This window comes from Octopus sinensis, linkage group LG6 (genome assembly GCF_006345805.1).
Source record: "Octopus sinensis linkage group LG6, ASM634580v1, whole genome shotgun sequence".
NCBI classification, from domain to species: domain Eukaryota; kingdom Metazoa; phylum Mollusca; class Cephalopoda; order Octopoda; family Octopodidae; genus Octopus; species Octopus sinensis.
Window position 1 is genome coordinate 73250311 of NC_043002.1, and position 21823 is coordinate 73272133.

Consider the following 21823-nt stretch of genomic DNA (forward strand, 5'->3'; position numbering starts at 1 on the left):
AATTAAATTGAAGCAACGGTAGTACATTTCCAGAAATGTACTGCTTTTTGTTTCAATAGAAATGATCACAAGAGTTTTGAAATTTTGATGGAAGGTTGTAATTTCACTTTAACCCATAAAGCACTGGGACTTGCACTTACATAGCATGGGCTGCTGAGCACATTTTATGAAAATGAGTCTACCATGCACACATAAAAAAGAAAAAAATAGTTAAAATATCATCTTAGTATATAATGGTGGCAAGTCTTACATCAGCTAAAAAGTCATTAGTTGAACTATTAGTCCTCTTGCATTCTGGGAGGTATCGGAATGTTTGAACGTCATTAGACCCGAACAAACACCCATAAATTAAATGCATCTATCTGGGCCACAATCATGGCCCGTCGTGCTTTATGTGTTAAAACAGAAAGATTTTATTATAGAACCTAATGCAGTTTCAGGTAAGTTGGTATCAAAATGGTTAACTCACACCTTGTTACGTCAAGCAAAAATAAAGCAGGTATTTTCTGGTTGTCACACCTTTGTAGCTTGGTCTGCTCATTCAGAGCTCAGCTCAGAGGCTAAATGACATCCATGATGACTCAAAACTAGAAATATCTACAGGTGACAAAACAAACAATACATTTAAAGCAAGCTTTTATTTAGCAATTGGGATACAGAAGGAAATTATTATTATTAATAATTATCATCAGTCAAGTCAATCCACATTTAGTCATTACAAAATAATAAATCAGTCAAGCAGAACATTACAAAAAATGTTTTTTTATGATACTTTTGTGATATACATGTGGAACTTTAAAAAAAAAAAAGGCTTATTTTGCACTGATTAACTCAAAATATATTTGAGGAATTTCCTTGTAATATTGTGAATAACAATAATAATAAAAAAATTGGGTGAAGATGAAATGTAGCAATAAAATAAAAAAAAAAAGTTCAAAATGTTTAAGATGAGTTTGTAACTGATCAAATATATTGGAATTGTTGAGTACAAGAAAGCCTTCTTGCTCTGATACTCATTGTATAAATTGCTTGGTGCAGTTTAGGATGGTATAGAAACATAAACAGTATTCACCAATATCTTCATTAATATATATATATATAATATGTAATATATATGATATATATTATATATTTGCAATACTATTTATGTTAATAGTTGCTTACTGAAAAGAAAAGTATTCTGAGTCTTGTAGAGTAAAAATAACTCTATTCAGAATTTAGTCAAGTTTATGGACATATGAAATTTCCACCAGAGTGGATGTGGAAAGTGTGTTACACATCAGACTTTGGAAGATGCATATAAAAAAAAATAAACAAAGACAAAAAAAATAAATAATTCATTTTACATAGGTTTTTTTAAAAAATGGGGAGGGATTTGAGAAGACAGGTTTTTTTTTTTGTTAAATGAAAAATAAAGCTTTCCTTTGATTAAGCAACCTAAAGTCTAATTTAGGTCAGGTCAATTCAAGCTTTACAAAAACCTCAAACAGTCGAAACAAGTGGAGACTATGTTGCATCTTTGACACAATCAGTACAAGAGAGAGAAAGGGTGAGAGATGTGAAGGGAGAGAAGTGAGTAGAAAAAGAGGAGGGGGACAGCAGCAAGGAATTATAAGGGGGGTGGGGAATGTTAAGGTTCACAACAAACGAGCCAGGCCTCGAATATTCATTAGAAAAATGATAACCTTCAAGTTTATGATTTTATAAAGAGGAAATCACAGATACATACACATATTCCTACATGTACACATATCTACATGCATGCACAAATACATGCATACATGCACAAATTTAAAATGGTAGGTGGGAACAAAAAGAAATGAGTTAGTGTATGTAAATGAAAGAATATATTTGACAACATGTTTACATGTTAGTTCAATATTTTAGAGTTTGGTTTTGTTCCATTTATTAAAAAAAAAAATCAGATGGTTGGAGTATATACTGAAGGTGTTAATAGACAAGTATATGTTTGATGAAAATTCTAGTTTGAGTACTGGAATCACTTATATCATCTCTAAGAAAGGGTGTTTTGTACAAGCAGGAGGGTCAGATAATAACAGTCAATGATGAAATAGTTGAAAATGGCATGACAGAAAATTACAGAAAGATGGAGATTAGTATTGAGGAGAGACAGAAGTCTACAGCAGCAACAAATTAGATTTATTTATTACTAATGAAGACAAGCTATTAAAAAAAAAAAAGTGGTGATGTTGATGATAAAAAGGAGGTGAGGTATCAATTTCCAGCAGTGACGTTTTTGAGATATCCTGGACAAAGCATATAAAATGTTTGGTTAATGGAAATGGACAGAGATAAAAAGCTTTTGTTTTATAAATTGTTTACAAAAAAAAAAAAATAATAAAAAAAAAACGTACAAGGAAAGTATGATACAAATTTACCCCTTCACCATGATAATAGGTGTTTAAAGACAGGAACATTAAATTAAAATTTTAAAAATTACCAAAACAAAAACCTGATGCCAAATGGTAATAGAAATCCTATGCAGAGTGCTTTAATTTTTGGTAAATTTGTCTGGTCTTGGTAAACCACTGGTCTTCAAATTTTTATTTTCAAAAAAAGCACCTTAGTCATTGAAGTAGCATCCTGTTGATGTTTTTTGAATTTTTGTAATAAAATGTGTCCATATTATATATGTATATATATATAAATGTATATATATATATATATATGTAAAATGCCAAAATAAAATGTCACCTTCTTTAAATATTCCTGCACACAAAGTGCATGTAAATAAAGTTCTTCAAAATAAAAAATAAAAATTGGCTTCATTTATGGTGAAGATGTGGAAATGACGGCAGTCAAGAGGTCAATGTATTCAGTCAATTTAAAATTCCCACAAAGTAGAGGCATTTACTTCTTTTCCAGTAGCCTTGAATATACCATTCTGTTCACCTTTTAAGAAAGAACCATCTGGTGCTTTGACAGTAAACATGGACTGTCCACGGAATTCAAGAATGAACGGAGTGGGACCTGTGCTGTCGGCAAAAAGAGATCCATCTTCACCAATGCTCCAGTATTTATTGTTATGACCTGAGGACAATACAAAAAAAAAAGAAAGAAAGAAATTTGAAAATTAATAGATGTAGAATAAAATTTACCATAAAATATTTCAACTTAAATTTACATGAAGGAATCTTTACATACATAGTTATGACACCATAATACGAGTTTTTCATATCATCAGTATAACAAAGCAATTAAAGATAATTAATGATCAATAAAACTAGTGCCCAACTCTTGTTTCTCTAAACATTAATTGAAGATGAGATGAGTATTCTACTGGAGTGACCAATGCCTTATCAGTGTATTTGGTAGACAGAAACTACAGGAAGCCTGTTGCATACACACACACACACACACATACATACATACATACAAATATATACGCACATACATACATACAAATACATACACATATAGAAAATGTTTGTGTGCATGTACACATGATCTTGTGAAAATGTTGATATTCCACGCTTGTCACTGATTGAAAAATGTGATGTTCACATTATAAGTGGGTGCTCTTTTACATTTCAAAGGCCTCTAGAATAAAAAGAATCCCTCATTTGAAAAATAGGTAATGGCAGGTAATAAATAGAAAGACCACCAGGCTGTGAAAATACTACCTTAAATAACTCCCAATCTAACTCTTACTTGCATGGGGAAGAAAACAGACACCAAACAATGATATGAATGAATGAACAGTACAACAAGCAAATAAGTTCCAAGTAACTCCCTTCAGATGATCTTGTACCTCTTTGTCACAATCAGAACAAATGAAACAGTGTAGAAATAATTTTTCTCTTACTCAGAAACATGCAATAAAATACCTCACCTAACAAATCAATATCTGTTTAACCCTTAAGCATTCAGATGGTTCTGTTTAATGAAATGCTTATCCATTCACATTATTTTGAATTAATCATGAACTATCTTGTAGCCTCAAGATTATAATGACACAGCAGATTATTTCCAGAATGACATTGTAGGTTAGGTGTGAGGGGTCAGATTTGGCCAGTCTCAGCATAAAGCACATTGAATATTTTGGCTGGTTGTGGCTAGTTTAAATGCCAATTGGTTAATAATACATTGAAAACAAAACTGTAATGTTTATCCCTATAGTACAGAAACTGCAGTGAAGCCCATTAGAACCCCACCCACCCATGTACACATGGTTGAACATATGAACCTAACTATTAGTGGGTGCTGAAAAGTCCCCGGCTTTAAGGGTATCACAAAAGGCCTGGTTGGAGGCCCAAACTTCCGAGTTCTTTTACAGGGCTTAGAAAAACTGAAGGACCACTGCAATAAGTGTGTGAATCTGAGAAGGGAATATGTTGTATAAAACACAATTAATTGATTCTCCTGTATTTTCTTTTACCCAAAAGCCAGGAACTTTTAAGCATCCCTCTTGTGTGTGTGTGTGTGTGTATTCTTTATTTTTTTTACTTGTTTCAGTCATTTTACTGTGGCCATGCTGGAGCACCACCTTTAGTCAAACAAATCAACCCCAGGACTTATTCTTTGTAAGCCTAGTACTCATTCTATCAGTCCCTCTTTGCTGAACCATTAAGTTACAGGGACATGAACACAACAACATCAGTTGTCAAGTGATGGTGGAGGGACAAACACAGACACACAAACATAATATACACAACAGGCTTCTTTCAGTTTCCATCTACCAAATCCACTCACAAGGCTTTGGTCAGCCTAAGGCTATAACAGAAGACACTTACCCAAGGTGCCCTGCAGTGGGACTAAACCTGGAACCATGTGGTTGGGAAGCAAGCCTCTTATCACACAGCTATGCCTGCACACACACACACACACACACACACACATGTCTGTGTGTGTGTGTGTGTGTGTGTGTGTGTGTGTGTGTGTGTGATAGATCGCTAGCCACTACACATTCTTTATTTTCTCTCTCCGTTTGTTTTTGTGTTCCTTTCTGTGGAAGAGCGTAGGCTCAATACGTTAAAGACTTTTTCACTTCCCCAGCGTTAAACTAATACATCTGTTTGTTGTCTACACCACCTGTCTTTGTCCAACAGGTAGGACATCAAATCATAGAAAACCTGCCTCAATAAAATTTGACCCATGCATGTTAAAGGAACAAGCTCCAGAGGACAAATGTTCCTATTGTCCAGGTGTCACTGTGGAGACATACAGACACGTATGTACACACATACGCACACATTGTGTGTGTGTGTGAGAGAAAGAGAGAGAGGTTTCTTTCACAAAATATACACTGTATAGGCACCCATATTGTTTCTTATTTCTTTATTGCCACAAGGGGCTAAACATAGAGGGAACAAACAAGGACAGACAAAGGGATTAAGTTGATTAAATCAACCCCAGTGCGTAACTGGTACATAATTTATCGACCCTGAAAGGCAAAGTCGACCTTGGTGGATTTTGAACTCAGTACGTAACGGCAAACGAAATATCGCTGAGCATTTCGCCCGGCATGCTAACCATATTGTTTGTGCCATTCAAAATTCACTCAAAAGGTGTTGCTCAACCTGAAGCTATAGTAGAAGGCATTTGCTTGTCCAAAGTGCCATGAAGTAGGACCAGACCAGGAATTATGTGGGTTTTCAAAGTAGACTTCCTAACTACACAGTCATACAGTTCCACAAGTTGCCATGCCACAGAAGATTTTTGTAGACAAACAACTTTTCTACTTGCCACTGTTAAAGTATGAAGAGAAATGTGCCTACATTTCAGAGAGAAACTACATGGAAATTAAACAAGAAAGCAGTATGTTTTAGGTAAACGGCACAATGCAAGTTTTGTCACAGTGACTAGTTAACCAATATTCATTCCAGTCATTGAATCAAGCAGAATATAAAAACATTATTTATCAACAAAAGACAACCTATGCTGCAGACTACGAAAACTTTACTGCTAAAATTAGGAAATGTTTCATAAAACTAGATAATGTTATAGGATAAAAGATGAACTACATAAAATGATTTTTATAAATATCAAAATGTATGGAATAACATAAGGGTAACAAAAGAGATATTACAAATAATGGGAGTTTGAGCTTATTTTCTTTTTCAGACTTTGAGCAATATAAGTTAGCGATAATGCAGTATGTTTACCATTAATAAAACTTTTTGATTCCAACCCACCTAAGACCACCCCTGGTTTGATGATGCAATCTTTTTGCTTAAAGTGATTTTAATTAAAACTTTCCATTAAAATTTCCTGTTAATTTGTTTCAAATACCATCTTAATAATGGCAAAGTTATTTTATTACACTTATGGATTTGTTTTGCAAGATTCCTGATGTGAAACTGTGTGTTCAAACAGATATTGTTATATTTCGGGATGATCATTTACATTTTTTCTTGTCTCTCTCTCTCTCTCTCTCTCTCACACACACAAATCTTTCTTCATTTGTTTGCTATTGTTCTAATTTTATGTCCATTGTTTGGTAATCCTTTGTCACACATCCTGTGACCTCTTCAGCAATTCTGCATCACATGTGTCTCTTCTTGTTCAGTTCAGGATGGAAAGTTGAAGAGGTCAGAGGATGCATGACAAAAGATCACCAGACAATGGACATAAAATAAGAACAACTGCGAACAAGTGAAGAAAGAATAGTGTGTGTGTGTGTGTTTATTTGACAAGGAAAAAAAAAAAAAAAAACGACCATCTCAAAATATATTTTATTAGTCTTCATTTATTTCAAAATTGAAACAAAGGTAGAGTATTTTAACAAAAATATGGTAGCAAAAGGTTAACTGATTTATCTGCTCAGTAATTTAGAGAATTCTTGGGTGTTGGAATATATCCCAGTAAAGAAGAAATGAGTCTATTAATCCCATTGGGTCATCAAGTCACCTCCTCATATTAATGAGCATCCCAGACAAATCAGACAAGTAGAGACCATGGTCCCTACTCCATATTATATCCACAAAGGGAGTTGAAATAGGCGTTGCACACTGCCCAATAAGTTTTACAGTACACCTATAAGTTTATTGCAATTGGTTGACCTTATGCTATGGTACTTCAAGAAGCAGATTCTCCACAGTTAGATGCCTTTCCTGCTACCAACCCTCATCTGTTTCCAAGCAAGGTAATATTTACCTATGGCAAAACATTTGGATGTGTGTGTGTGTGTGTGTGTATACTGATTTTGCTTAGGCATAGCAATACTAGTAACCAAATATTAGAGCTCAATATTTATTTATTTATGTGCCTTTTTCAAGCCTGGCCCAGTTTCCCGGTTTCTGTGGCATATGTGTTCCCCCCCAGCTGGACGGGACGCCAATCCATTGCAGCGTTACTCAAGAAACAGGAAGAGAGAGTGAGAGTAAGTTGGGGTGAAAGAGTACAACAGGGGTCGCTACCACCCCCTGCCAGAGTTTCGTGGAGCTTTTAGGTGTTTCTGCTCAATAAACACACACAACGCCTGGTCTGGGAATCAAAACCGCGATCCTCCGACCGCAAGTCCGCTGCTCTAACCACTGGGCCATTGCGCCTCCACAGAGCTCAATATACTTATACTTTAAAGTAAAGCATCGGGTGAGTACAAATTTTAATTAATGAATGACAAAAAAAAACTTAAGTTATGCAGTCACTTTCATTAGCTTACAGTTGTTTCAGCTACAAGGGCTGAGCACTTGTGTGACATCTCACACCTTCCTTGGAGTCATTTTAAATGAAGTGTTTGCTTATTGCAGAAAGCATTTAAATATATCAAAATGGTTACATGTAGAACCACATTTATAATAATATAAAAGCAGTTTGAGGGTTAAAAAAACCCTGCCCAGAGATTAATACATATAAATGTATATATCTATTTTAAGATATAATAAACATGACAACCCCAACTTAATTTTATATTTTTCTTGTGTTGGTTTTGTGTAGAAAAGAATTAAAATCATTTAGCAGAAATTAAGAAAGTAAGAAGACAACATGTCAGCATAAATTGGCAGTAGTAAGGTCTGCTTTACCTATCATGTGCTAATTGGGTCGCAAAGCCTGTCAAGCATACACCCCTGCTAAAGCACCCCCCTCCCACACACACGCACACATATACATACATACATACATACATACATACAAGGTGCATTCCAGAAGTTCTGACAATTGTTTTTTTTAGGACAGGCAGTTTCATAACAATTCATTACTAAACATCTTAATAAACTGACCTGTGAACTTTCTTCTATTCCAGGTACTAATGCATATGCACACACACACACACACACACACACACATACATCAAATAAACAAAATTTGCATAGTTAGTCTAAGTGTGGATAGTTAAAACTATAGATGTAACTATACATACCTAGACATAGATACTTATACAAAGATATGTAAGTACATGTGTATTTCTCTCTCTCCTTCACACACACACATATATCTGCATACAAATCTGCCCAGGGACAGTCATCTTTCCCCTCTCCATAAAGGGTAAGGACCCCATTCAGACATGGATGACCATTGAGATTGCACCCAGAAAGTTACCCTCCAAAACACAAGTCTAGGCAAGGTTGTTTATGGCAGACCTGCAGTCACCCATGCATACCATCTTCCTCTCTCCATGCCACTGATGTTATCCAAGGGAAAGGCAAAGGCCGATACAGCATGGCACCTGCGATGTCGCAACTCATTTCTACAGCTGAGTGAACCGCAGCTATGTGAAAGAAAGTGTCTTGCTCAAGAACACAACACACAGCTCAGTCTGAGAGATGAACTCACTACCTCACGATTGTCAGCCTGACGCTCTAACCACTAAGCCATGGCCTTCATACATACATACATACATACTACATATACATACATACCTACACCATACATATATTCATTGAATGAAGTTTGATTATAGAGAACTTGTTATAATATATAGGAAGCTGTGGGATTTTTTAAACAGACCTGTTAATTATTAGAATTAATGACTTATGACTTTCTCGATAAAATAATATTTCACTTTTGTATTTGGTTTGCAAGATTCTTTTTGTAAATTAATGTGTTGAAGCATATTTGTGTCTGGGGAGAGTCGTTCTCTTTTAGTGCCTTATTTAACACACTCACTGGTTTGATTTCCACTCATTTATTTACTCTTTTTCTAAAATTTTCATTGCCATTTGCAACCTTTTCAATAGTCGTTGACTGTCCATTATAAGTAAATGAGTGGAAATCGAACCAGTGTGTTAAATAATAAGGCACTAAAAGAGAATGACTCTCCCCAGACACAATAAAATAATATAACAGTTGCAATTGAGACCAATGAAAAAAATTTGGGTAATTTAAGAATTAAGGAAGCTATTCTCATTGACAGACTAAGGCCCCAAATCAACAACAGGCTGGAGTTTGGCAGTTAATATATTCTCTAGCTACATCTGGATGCATGTAGATTTTTTTTTATGACATACTCATATTATTTATAAAAAAAAAGGGGGAAAGAGAAATGAAAAGGAGAAGGGGAAAAAAGAGGAAACTGCACATAAAATACATAACTTAGAAGCGGCGCTATAGATGTGCCAGCACACATGAGCCTGAGACATGGCTGCCCTTACACACTTTTCACGAGGAATTCCAGAAGGAGCTTTGTGAGACCAATGCAGAGACACTTCCAGAGAAAGAAGGAGGAAGAAGTGAAAGAAAAAGAAAAAAGCCATTGGAAAATCAATTGCAGTAATGACTCAATCAATCCCTAGGGATATCTGAAGAAGGAATTTTTATATTCCAAAATATGGATGATTAAATTACACCAGTTATTATAGTCCATTGTTGTTATTATAGTGCATTGTTTTTGCCACTCAAAAACACATTATTACTATTTATTATTACTGTCTGCAAAATAATATTAGTTTTAATAGAATAATATACACCTAATAATTCTTTCTACAATAGGCACAAGGTCTGAAATTTTGGGGGACAGGACCAGTTGATTATATTAACTCCAGTGCTTGACTGGTATTGATTTTATAAACCCCGAAAGGATGAAAGGCAGAGTCAGCCTCGGTGGAATTTGAACTCAGATTGTAAAGGTGGTTGAAATGTTGCTAAGCATTTTGTGCAACATGCTAATGATTCTGCCAGCTTGCTACCTTATATACTACTAATAACAACAACAACCACTACAACAATAAGAAATTAACAAATAATATTTAAGGTAAATGCATACGTTTCTTAAGGAAACTATGTCTTATTATCATGTGTGTGTGTGTCTGTGTGTGTGTGTACACGATTCAGTCATTTGTCTGTGGCTATGCTGGAGCACCGCCTTTAGTCAAACAAATCAAACCCAGGACTTACTTTTTGTAAGCTTAGTACTAATTCTATCAGTCTCTTTTGCCAAACCGTTAAGTTACGGGAATGTAAACACACCAATATATACATACACACATATATGTATATGACCGGCTTCTTTCAGTTTCCATCTACTAAATCCACTCACAAGGTTTTGGTCAGCTCGGGGCTATAGCAGAAGGCACGTAGTGGGACTGAACCCAGAACCATGTGGTTGGGAAGCAAGCATCTTACCATGCAGCCATACCTGTGCCTTATTTATTCTAGTTTTAAAATATATTATATATATATATATATATATATTATATATATATATATATATACATACACACACAAACACACACACACTGTATATAATACATATATTACATACAGACTTTCTACAACTGGATGCCCTTCCTGTCACTAACTATCACCTATTTGCAAGCAAGGTAATATTTTCCCCATTTGTATGATGGCACTCCTTAAAAACCATCATGTGATGCCAAGACAAGAAGACACACATTTATTTCTCTCTACTGAATCCACTCACAAAGTTTTAACTGCATGGGGGGGGGGGCTATAAAAAAAAGACACTTGCTTAAGGTGCCACACAGTGGGACTGAACTGAAAACCATGAGGTTGAAAAGCAAACTTCTTAACCACACAACCATGACTGCACCTATGCATGTCTTCAAATAAGTACAAATGTAACATGGAAAAAGAATTAATAAGAATCTAAAATACTGCATTGACTTCAGATATCCACTTGTCAAATGTTGACTAACACACCTCTCATTAACAAATACATTTCGTTAACGAATAACATCAGAGTCCATATACCTAATGACTTAATATGCAATGGAAACCTGATTGCTAAAATATTCAATGAAAGCTTACTCAAAGTGAAATAAATACGATATTTATAGCTTATAAGTTACATATCCTGGTTGAATGAGCAGCATTAGAAAGTGGCTTTCAGTTGTAAAGTGTTTACTTTAATAGCTAATATATAAATATATATGAACTGAAAATTGATTTCATAGATCAACAAAGCCAGCACTGAGAGAGAGGGGGGGGAGAAGAAAACAGTTGTTGAAATGTTAGTCAACCAACACAAAGATTACAAGTTTAAGCAAGCTATGTGAATGGGTGTGTCACTTTATTTTATTGCGCAAAAACTCAAGTTTATGGAAAGTGGTAGTAGTCTCTGTAGCAAAAATCATGCAATGGAAAGTTCAGGAGTTTGAAAAAAAATTACATGTGACGAGAGGAACAGGAATCTGATGTTTCTAGACTGAAAAATTTTCATTGAAAAGAACTTCCCAACCATATGGTTCTTGGTTCAGTCCCACAGTGTAGCACCGTAGGCAAGTGTCTTCTGCTATAGCCTCAGGTTGACCAAAGCCTTGTGAGTGGATTTGGTAGATGAAAACTGAAAAGAGCCTGTCGTATATATATATATATATATATATATATATATATATATATATATATATACACACATTTATGTGATGTCTTTGTGTCTGTGTTTGTCCCCAACCATTGCTTGACAACTGGTGTCGGTGTGTTTACATCCCCATAACTTAACAGTTCAGCAAAAGAGACCAATAGAGTAAGTATCAGGCTTTAAAAAAAAAAGTACTACGGTCAATTCATTCAACTAAAAATTCTTCAAGGTGATACCCCAGCATGGCCACAGTTTAATAACTGAAACATGCAATGAAGGGTCAGTCTTGAAATGCCAGTTTCCTCTTCTATGCAATGAACACAAACTAATCCAAACTCATGAACATCCATCACTGCATTTTGTTTTATTACCCCTTATATTTATCTTTAGATTAGCTCAAGCTTTCTCTTACATGTTCTCAAGGATTAAGAAATAAATCTTATGTATCTTGTATCTCAGCTCTGCCCACCAACCAACCATCTGTGACATGGTGAGGCTATAACTCATGCAGATATCAAATCCCACCCAAGGTCACTTGACTGATTGATATGAGCTTACTTGCCAATACACGCACACAGACACACAAACACACACACCTCTCACCCACGGATGTTGCTATTTTCTCACTGCCTTTTGCAATTCTGCCACAATAACCTCTCTGTCCCTGGATCTAATGGTTCTCATGCCACCTCCGCTCATGTACTTCCAACACATTTGTCTCTCTCCCCCCCATCTATCACTCATACTGTATACTCCCACTTGCTTTGCATAAACTAATTCAATCAGTTTTTCTTCCTCCAATATGTTAATCCTCTTGAATTCCCTTCATGCAACTATTCAAGAGGAACATTAATCACATAGTTCTCACCAGTCTTGGAGGGTTACGAAGATCGTGGGCATAAGACACTATATTTCAGACTAAAAAATTAAACAAACAGAACAGTGCAGACTGTATTATTCACACGTATTCAAACAGAACAGTGCAAACTGTATTATTCACACAATTGAGAGCAGAACCAAACAAACTGCACATTAGACATCACATCAATGTGGTGTTCTATGTTAGATCAATGACTCATCGTTCAATTAATCCTACAGTGTTTAAAATGGCCATATCCAGCTCAAAAATTCCAGCTGTTTTAGATTCAACCTGGCAATATTCAGCCCTTCACATGTACAACATCATTCTAAAATGAGGAGGTAGGTGTAACAACATCATTCTAATACTAAACAAACACACCATCGAAATCTCAAAGCTAGAAGATAATGCATGATTAATTCAAAACAATATGGAGAAATAAGTATTATATTCAATAGAGTTAATCTGAATGCCTGAAGGGTTAAGGTAAGGATCACTGTTCAAGTGAAGGTGTGTGTCCTAGTAAAAGGGTTGTGCTCATGGTCAAAAGATCACGGGTTCAATTCCTGAACCAAATAGAGAGTTCTGGTCTTGAGCAAAATATTTCATTTCATATTGGTCCAGTCCACTCAGCTGTAAATGAGTAACCATGCAACAGACTGGGATCGCGAACTGGCAGAAACGTTAGCACGCTGGGTGAAATGCTTCGTGGTATTTCGTCTGCCGCTACATTCTGAGTTCAAATTCCGCCGAGGTCAACTTTGCCTTTCATCCTTTCGGGGTCGATTAAAATAAGTACAAGTTACGTGCTGGGGCTCGATATAATCGACTTAATCCGTTTGTCTGTCCTTGTTTGTCGCCTCTGTGTGTAGCTCCTTGTGGGCAGTAAAGAAATAGGACTGGGATCCTATTCAGTCAGTCATTTACACACCCAAGAAACTGTAAGCGACCCTATGAGTCCTACAACTTAAGATAGTAACATCCAGAGGTCGATGATGATGATGATGATGATGATGACACAGGTTCAAACCCAGTGGGGTAACACAGACATTCGGCTTTTAGACCAGATTAACTAACTCCCCATTGTGCACTTAAAATCAAGGCACAATACACCAAGGTAGAAAAATAAAAGACATTCAACTTTTATGCAGTCATTCCAACAATTCATGAACATCTTTATAATTTTCAGCATCCTCAATTCTTGCTAACACAGAAAATAGGATTTGTTTTTTTAATCAACAAAAATAGAGAAAAACAAATGACTAAATGTAAAAATCTTTTCCAAATACAATAGAATTGGCTAATCTCATTAAGAATTTCACTACTTTTCTTAATTACTTTTTGATGAGTAGAGAGGAAAAAAAAACACTCACATACACACACACAGAATTATTGTTCACATTGGATAGACCTGAACAAATTAATGAGTAATTAACAATGAAACTGGAGCTTTGATATCATTAATGGAAAGAGAAGTAAATACAAACTTTCAGTATATATTTTCTTTACAAAAAATTTCAATTATAATAAGCAACAATTAGTTTTTATAAGAGGAATATAAAATTAACAAATCTTGTAAAATAACTACATTTTACATCCATTTTTCTGTGCTGGCATAGGTTAGGTGGATACTTATTGAAGGCAGTATTTTATAGTCGGATGCTTTGCTTATTATCTGTTTTGCAAGAGATTTCTTTTTATTCCCCATAACTTAGCAGAGCTGCAGGATATAATGTTCCCCAGGAATGCAAACACAACATTTTTAGTTCAAGCAGTCTCATGCAAAGAAGCAGAAATAACAACTTGAGAGAGAGAGAGAGAGAGACAGAGAGACAGACAGACATAGAGAGACACAGAGACAGGACGCAGACACAGAGACAGGACGCAGACACAGAGACAGGATGCAGACACAGAGACAGGACGCAGACACAGAGACAGGATGCAGACACAGAGACAGGACGCAGAAATACACACACACACACACACACACACGCAGTGAGCTTCCTTATAGCTTTTGTAGACTAATTTCACAAGGCATTAGCTGGTCCAAGGCTATAGTTGAAGGACCTTTGGCCCAAAGTGTTGTGCACTCATACTAAATCCAAAACCATATGCATTTGTGAAGTGTACTTCTGAACCTCCACAGCCATACCTGCCCCCATGATGATGACTACAGGAGGATAATTAAAACGTGTGTTTACTACAAATCTCACAATCAGAAAATAATCCTTTCTCCCAAAGGCACAAGGCCTGAATTTTTGGGGGAGGGGGTAAGTTAATTACACCACCCCAGGGCATCACTACTACTTACTTCATCAACCTTGAAAAGATGAAAGGCAAAGTCAACAATGGCAGAATTTGAACTCAGAACATAATGACCAACTAAATACCACTAAGCACTCAGCCCAGCATGCTAACAATTCCACCACTTTGCTGCCACATTCAGAAAATAATGTGAAGACAAGAAATGAGATGGATGTAAAACTTAATGTCACCCAGTTTGATACCACTATCAGGCACGTTAGGTGCTTTTAGTGAAGAGCACTTTGTGATAAGCATTTCAGCCAAGTATCCAATTTGGGAATACTCTCCCTCCTTCCTTCATTTCCCCCAATATATATATATATAGTGCAGGAGTGGCTGTGTGGTAAGTAGCTTGCTTACCAACCACATGGTTCTGGGTTCAGCCCCACTGCGTGGCACCTTGGGCAAGTGTCTTCTACGATAGCCTCGGGCTGACCAAAGCCTTGTGAGTGGATTTGGTAGACGGAAACTGAAAGTACCCCATCGTATATATGTATATGTATGTGTGTGTACATGTTTGTGTGTCTGTGTTTGTCCCCCCCCCCCCAACATCACTTGACAACCAATGCAGGTGTGTTTACATCCCCGTAACTTAGTGGTTCAGCAAAAGAGACCGATAGAATAAGTACTAGGCTTACAAAGAATAAGTCCTGGGGTCCTGGTTCAGTTGTTTGGATATTTGGCTCACAATAGTAAAACCTTGAGTTTCATACCTGGTGGTGCATTCTGCTTTTGTGCAAGGCACTTTATTTCACATTGTCCAGTGCACTCAGCTGGCAAAAATGAATAGTACCAGTAATTCAAAGGGCCAGCCTTGTCACATCTTGTGTCATGCCGAGTCTCTCCCCGTCTCTAAGTTACGGGGATGTAAACACACCAGCATCGGTTGTCAAGTGATATTGTGGGGACAAACACAGACACACAAACATATACTCACACACACACACATAGTGACCTCATGTGTACCGTTGGCGATTTTTTTTCCTGTCTTCTCTTCTCTGGATCTTTCCTTCTATGTTTCTGACGAAGAGCTCCGCTCGAAACGTTAAACCCTCCTTCTTTCCTGAGCGTCCAATAATACTATATTTGTTCCACGTCCTCGCGTTGTTGTGTTTTTTTGTGCTTTCTTGTTTGGATTAACTTTATATATATATATATGTATATATATATATATATATACATATATGCACGACGGGTTTCTTTCAGTTTCCGTCTACCAAATCCATTCACAAGGCTTTGGTCGGCTTGAGGCTATAGTAGAAGACACTTGCCCAAGATGTCACACAGTGGGACTGAACCCGGAACCATGTGGTTTGTAAGCAAGCTACTTACCACACAGCCGCTCCTATGTTATGTTAATTTTCTGAGCAGGTTGTTCAGTTGATTGGATCAACTGGAACCTTTGTCATAACCAATGGAGTACTAATAGTGTGTGTGCGTATGTGTGTGTGTGTGTGTGTGTGTGTGAGACTAACTATGAAGGGATAATTCCAAATGGATTTAGATACATTATGGACTCCAGTAACCAAAATGCTGGAGAGAGTTCTTTAAGAAACGCAACACGAGACACATCAAGATAATTCAACAGTGAAGTTGAGCAACAGGTAGTTAAAACTCTGTAGGCAGTATATAAATTGCTAATACTAGAATTTATTTTGTGCAGATCCAAGACGTAGCTTGCTATAATCTTTCTTTCCATAAATAACAAGATGCTAAATATAATAAAGTCGACAAAAATGAAAACAGGTAATGGAAGATTCAAATACAAGTAAAATAATAAAAAGAGAAAAGATGCATACCTTTGAAATGGTAAATCCCTCTTTCAGTTGCTTCCAGAAATATCAGATCATAAACGGATTTGTTGCATACATATTCTGCTTTAGCAGATCCAGGAACTTTGAAGGCAACAAAACCAAATTCTCCTTTCATGACCAGAACTGGTCTGTTAACAAGTCGAATTCGGAATTTTTCCTTTTCTGAAATTGCATCACTGTTAGCAAGGAGGCTACCGGTTGCTTTGTTGTAAATATAATAATTGTTAAATGCTTTAATAGTAATGGAACCCTCTCGTTGCCAGGCTAGATCAAACAGGCAGTTATTTTTGCTGGAAAAAAGAAAAAAAAAGGTAAGAATTAATAAAGATTATTTTTAAAAATATATATTTACTTAATAAAGATTTGAAAAAAAAATTACACTTTATTTGTTTGTTCATTCATTTAACCAATTTGGCACACTCACCCCATCTGAGACTGCCTCTGGTTCTATAATACAAACTGCCTGTTTTACTCTCTCTTGTTTCTGTCATTTGACTGTGGCCATACTGGAGTACCACCTTTAGTCGAGCAAATCAACCCAAGGACTTATTCTTTGTAAGCCTAGTACTTATTCTATTGGCCTCTTTTGCCGAACTGCTAAGTTACGGGGACGTAAACACACCAGCATTGGTTGTCAAGCGATGTGTGTGTGTGTGGGGGGGCAGACAAACACAGACACACAAACATATACACACACACACACACATATATATATATATATATATAATGGGCTTCTTTCAATTTCCGTCTACCAAATCCACTCAAGGCTTTGGTCGGCCTGAGGCTACAATAGAAGACACTTGCCAAAGGTGCTACGCAGTGGGACTGAACCCGGAACCATGTGGTTCATAAGCAAGCTTCTTACCACACAGCCACTCCTGCGCCTATTCAAAATTAAACTTTTCAAAGTCTCATTGTTTATATATGTTAGAAACAGCAGTTTAATCATATCAAAGTTATCTTAATAAATTCTTTATGTTTCACAATATTAATTGAAACAAAGGCAGCAGATTTCATTAGAAATATTGTAGCAAAAGGATTATGATCTGTTCCTCCATGCTTGCATGGACTGGATGTGGTGGTGGTGTTGGAGGGCTTATCTGAGAGTACTTTACAGCTGGGTATTGTAAAATACGGTTATGGGTTGGTGACAGGCATAGTTCCTGTCACCAACCCATAACCATTTATCAAGTACAGATGTGTTCTTTTTTTTATATTCTACCATTTTTGAAAGTGTAAAAAAATTGCGTGATATGCCAACAAAGTATATAAGCATCATATCATCATTTTGCTTAGGTGGTAACAAGCAAAGCAGTGGAATGTCAACATTTTTGCACATACATGCACTTACATCCATATACACACAAATAATATACATAAATCCATGTATCTCCTCCTACAGGAAGGCACCTGTTCCTGTCCCTCTGTCAAACTTTAGCTTCTTATCCTCTAACAGTAACCCACCTCCCTTTAGCATTCAGATTATTGTCACATGTAATGCTTCTTTATCCATAGTTTTTAATTAAACATGCGTTATTTCATAGCTTTGGGATTTTGATGATATAATTGCTTATTTTTAGACTGACATTGTAGCATAGGTGTGAGAAGTCAGATCTGGTTAGTTTGAACAATAAACAGGTAGAATATTCGGACCTGATATGTCCAGTTTAAATGTTAAAGGGTCATTATTACACCCTACCTCTAAGATGAGGGGTCTTATCTTGAGTGTTAATTAGTGACATTAGTGGTACTGACATCGCATAAAAGTACCCAGTATACCTCTGTAAAGTGGTTGGTATTAGAAAGGCGGCGAGCTGGCAGAAACGTTAGCACACCAGGTGAAATGTGTAGCTGTATTTCGTCTGCCGCTTCCTTCTGAGTTCAAATTCCGCCGAGGTCGACTTTGCCTTTCATCCTTTTGGGGTCGATTAAATAAGTACAAGTTACATACTGGGGTCGATATAATCGACTTAATCCATTTGTCTGTCCTTGTTTGTCCTCTCTGTGTTTAGCCCCTTGTGGGTAGTAAAGAAATAGGTATTAGAAAGGCCATCCAGCTGTAGAAATCATGCTTGGCGCAATCCTCTGGCCAACTCCTGTTGAACCATCCAGCCTATACCTGTATGGGAAACAGATTTTAAATAGTAATGAGGAGGAAGATGACAGGCTCATACAATTTCCATGAACCAATTTCATTCACAAGACATTGGTCAGTCCAGAGCTAGAGAAGAAAATACTTGACATAGACACCACACAGTAGGACTGATCCACAAACCATATGGTTGTGAAGCAACCATCTGAACCATGCAGCTATATCTGTATCTTTCTATATATTTGATCTAAATCCTGTTATGTGTGTGTGTGTGCTATAGGATGAGGGATAAGTTACTCATAAACAGAATCCAGAAGTTGTTTTATTGTTTTGATAACATGCATTATGCTAATGTCTGCAGAAAAAGTCATGATTATCACACAATCATCATACAACATTGTTTCCATATTTGCCAAAATAATTCAAATATAGCATATTAGTCATTAACTAAAATAGTGTTGTTTTCTTAGTAACCATGTTTTCTCTGGTTAGCTTTTTAATGGCTCTTACATCAATTAGGTTAACATTAACTTAAATTTTTTTTTCCATGCCGGTGGCTCCTTGCTGTGTCGTTTAAAATCGTTGCCTTGTGTATAAATAAGAATTCATTATTAAACCCTGCTGTTATGCAGATATCAAATATAGAGTTGAGAGTCATAGAATGTAGTTTGGATATGTATGAATATGCAACATTGTAGATATGCCATATTTTTAATGTAATATGTACTTGTTATAATACAAACTAACTTGTATTTGATAATCTACAGAATGTTAATGAAAGTTTTAAATGTACAATTGACCTGGTTCCCATTCTGATGCCAAATATGTTTGGCATATTTAAGGCTGGGATATGGTTAGAGAATTAAAAACAAAAAAATTAACAGTTAATAATAAACTGACCGCAGCTCAAGGAAAGGAATAAGCTGGAAATCATTATTGTATAGGCAATATAAATAAATTCTTGTTTTAATGTTGGTTGGTGTTTCCATTCTGGACCAAGCTTTGCAGTAAAGAACATCATTCTATACATATTGGATCCAATAAAATTATATATTTCTAAAACCCAACATTCTTAGAGATCTAAATGGCTTCATTCCAAGTCTTTTTTTATCTACCGCATCTCAAGTACCAGCAACAGACACCACTCTTTGATTGAAATGCATATTTCAGTCACATTATATCTCTCCAGCGTAATATCTGTGCAAGACCTCTTGTGCTCCTCATATTAGTCTATGTATGCTATTAGTTACTCCTTTACACCTGAAGTTCTAATTTCTCTCACTACAAGAAATTTTACTGCACCTATTGTGCACCAATTTGTAAAAGGTCAGGCAATAGACTGATAGAACTTCAAAAATGTACGTATCAGCACAACAGTTGATGTGAAAAAGCAGAAGTTAATTACTTGAATGGGTTATAAGAATAACTAAATTCTTCAGTTGTTATTGCTTGGCTCCAGATCAGTGCTCTGGTTGAGCAAACGTATCATTAAAGACATTTCAGCTGAGACCAACCAGTACCTTTTTTTTTTTACATTTGTAGTATATTAAAGACTACATAATCCAATATATACTTCCATTTTCTAAAGGTAGTAGTGTGTAAAATGAGGAAAATTTGGTTGTCTTTTCTAGCAGGCTGAGATCAGCAGAGGCTTTCTCACTGTTTGTTATAACTTGAGAGCAATGGAAATATAAAACAGATATTTGAAATAGAGAATCTGTTACCGATATTATTTAATAAATCAACTCATTTTCATTATCCACCCTCTTCCTGTATCAACTGTAAATGAATCAAAGTTATCCCAAAGCTAAGCACCCTTTGAACTTTGGGCCCCACTGAAGGCAGTGTTAAGTGACTGAGACCTTTGGCAATATTCCATTTAATGTCCGTTTTCCATGCTAGCATTGGTTGGACGGTTCGACCGGGGTCTGGGAAGCAAGGAGGCTGCACCAGGCTCCAGTCTGATCTGGCAGTGTTTCAACAGATGGATGCCCTTCCTAATGCCAACCACTCTGTGAGTGTAGTGGGTGCTTTTTTCATGCCACCGGCACAGGGGCCAGAGGAGACTGGCAAACAGCCATGATTGGTTGGTGCTTTTTACATGTCACCAGCACGGATGCCAGTCAAGGCGGTGCTGGCATCAGCCATGTTTGGATGGTGCTTTTTACGTGCCAGCATCGTGGCCAATCCTGGTGTTCCATAAATGATACCCATGCCAGTGGCATGTAAAAAAGCACCCACTACACTCTTAGAGTGGTTGGTGTTAGGAAGAGCATCCAGCTGTAGAAACCATGCTAAATAAGATTAAAACCTGATGCAGCTTACCAGTTTTCAGTCAAACCATCCACCACATGACAGCATGGAAAACGGACGTTAAATGATGATGATGCTACCAGTGCTACTCTTTTTTGTCAGACGATTTATTAAAATGTCTTCTTGACCATATTTTAAGAAAAAAAAAAAAAACATTATTGTTCAGGTCACTGCCTGGAATTGAAATCGGAATCTTGGGGTCAGTAGCCCATGCTCTTAACCACTACACTATGCCTGTGTGATTCATATAACTAAAAATAGCAAAAATTTTGAAGGATTTAGTAAAACAGCTTCTACAGTTATAGATAGATCTAATGTTTCTGGCCTAATAAAAGGTTCTCACATAGATTTACATAACAAACAATGGATGGGTATCTTTTGTATGTGGTCACTTAACTCATTAGAAATAGCAGTCAGAGCACAACCTGACATCTCAAATTGGAATAACACAGATTAGATAATGTAGTACTAGATAACTCTAAAAAAAAAGGTAGATAGTCATGGCTGGAATGCCTTTCATTACAGATCTGTTTGATCATTGTTGACCTGAGGTTAATAACAGTAATGCCAAACTAGGTTTCAGAGATGATCATGGAATATCATATCCCCCAATTAAATGTTTAAATACGGAAAGAATGTTAATCCTATTATAATTTTATTAATATATTACTGGTGTGCTGCTACAGAATACTATATTAGGCTTTTGCCAGGGGGGGGGGAGT

At 36.4% G+C, this 21823-nt stretch overlaps 1 protein-coding gene across 1 annotated transcript in view; it reads right to left on the reverse strand.

Moving 5' to 3' along the window:
• Positions 1-681: 681 nt before the first annotated feature.
• Positions 682-21823, reverse strand: part of LOC115212785 (protein singed) — a 74286-nt gene continuing 53144 nt past the window's right edge. The window contains exons 3-4 of the mRNA XM_029781474.2: positions 16682-16986; positions 682-3051 (exon numbers count right to left, since the gene is read on the reverse strand). Coding sequence (XP_029637334.1) covers positions 2846-3051; positions 16682-16986 — 511 coding nt within the window. The 3' untranslated portion in view covers positions 682-2845. The remainder of the gene's footprint in view (positions 3052-16681; positions 16987-21823) is intronic.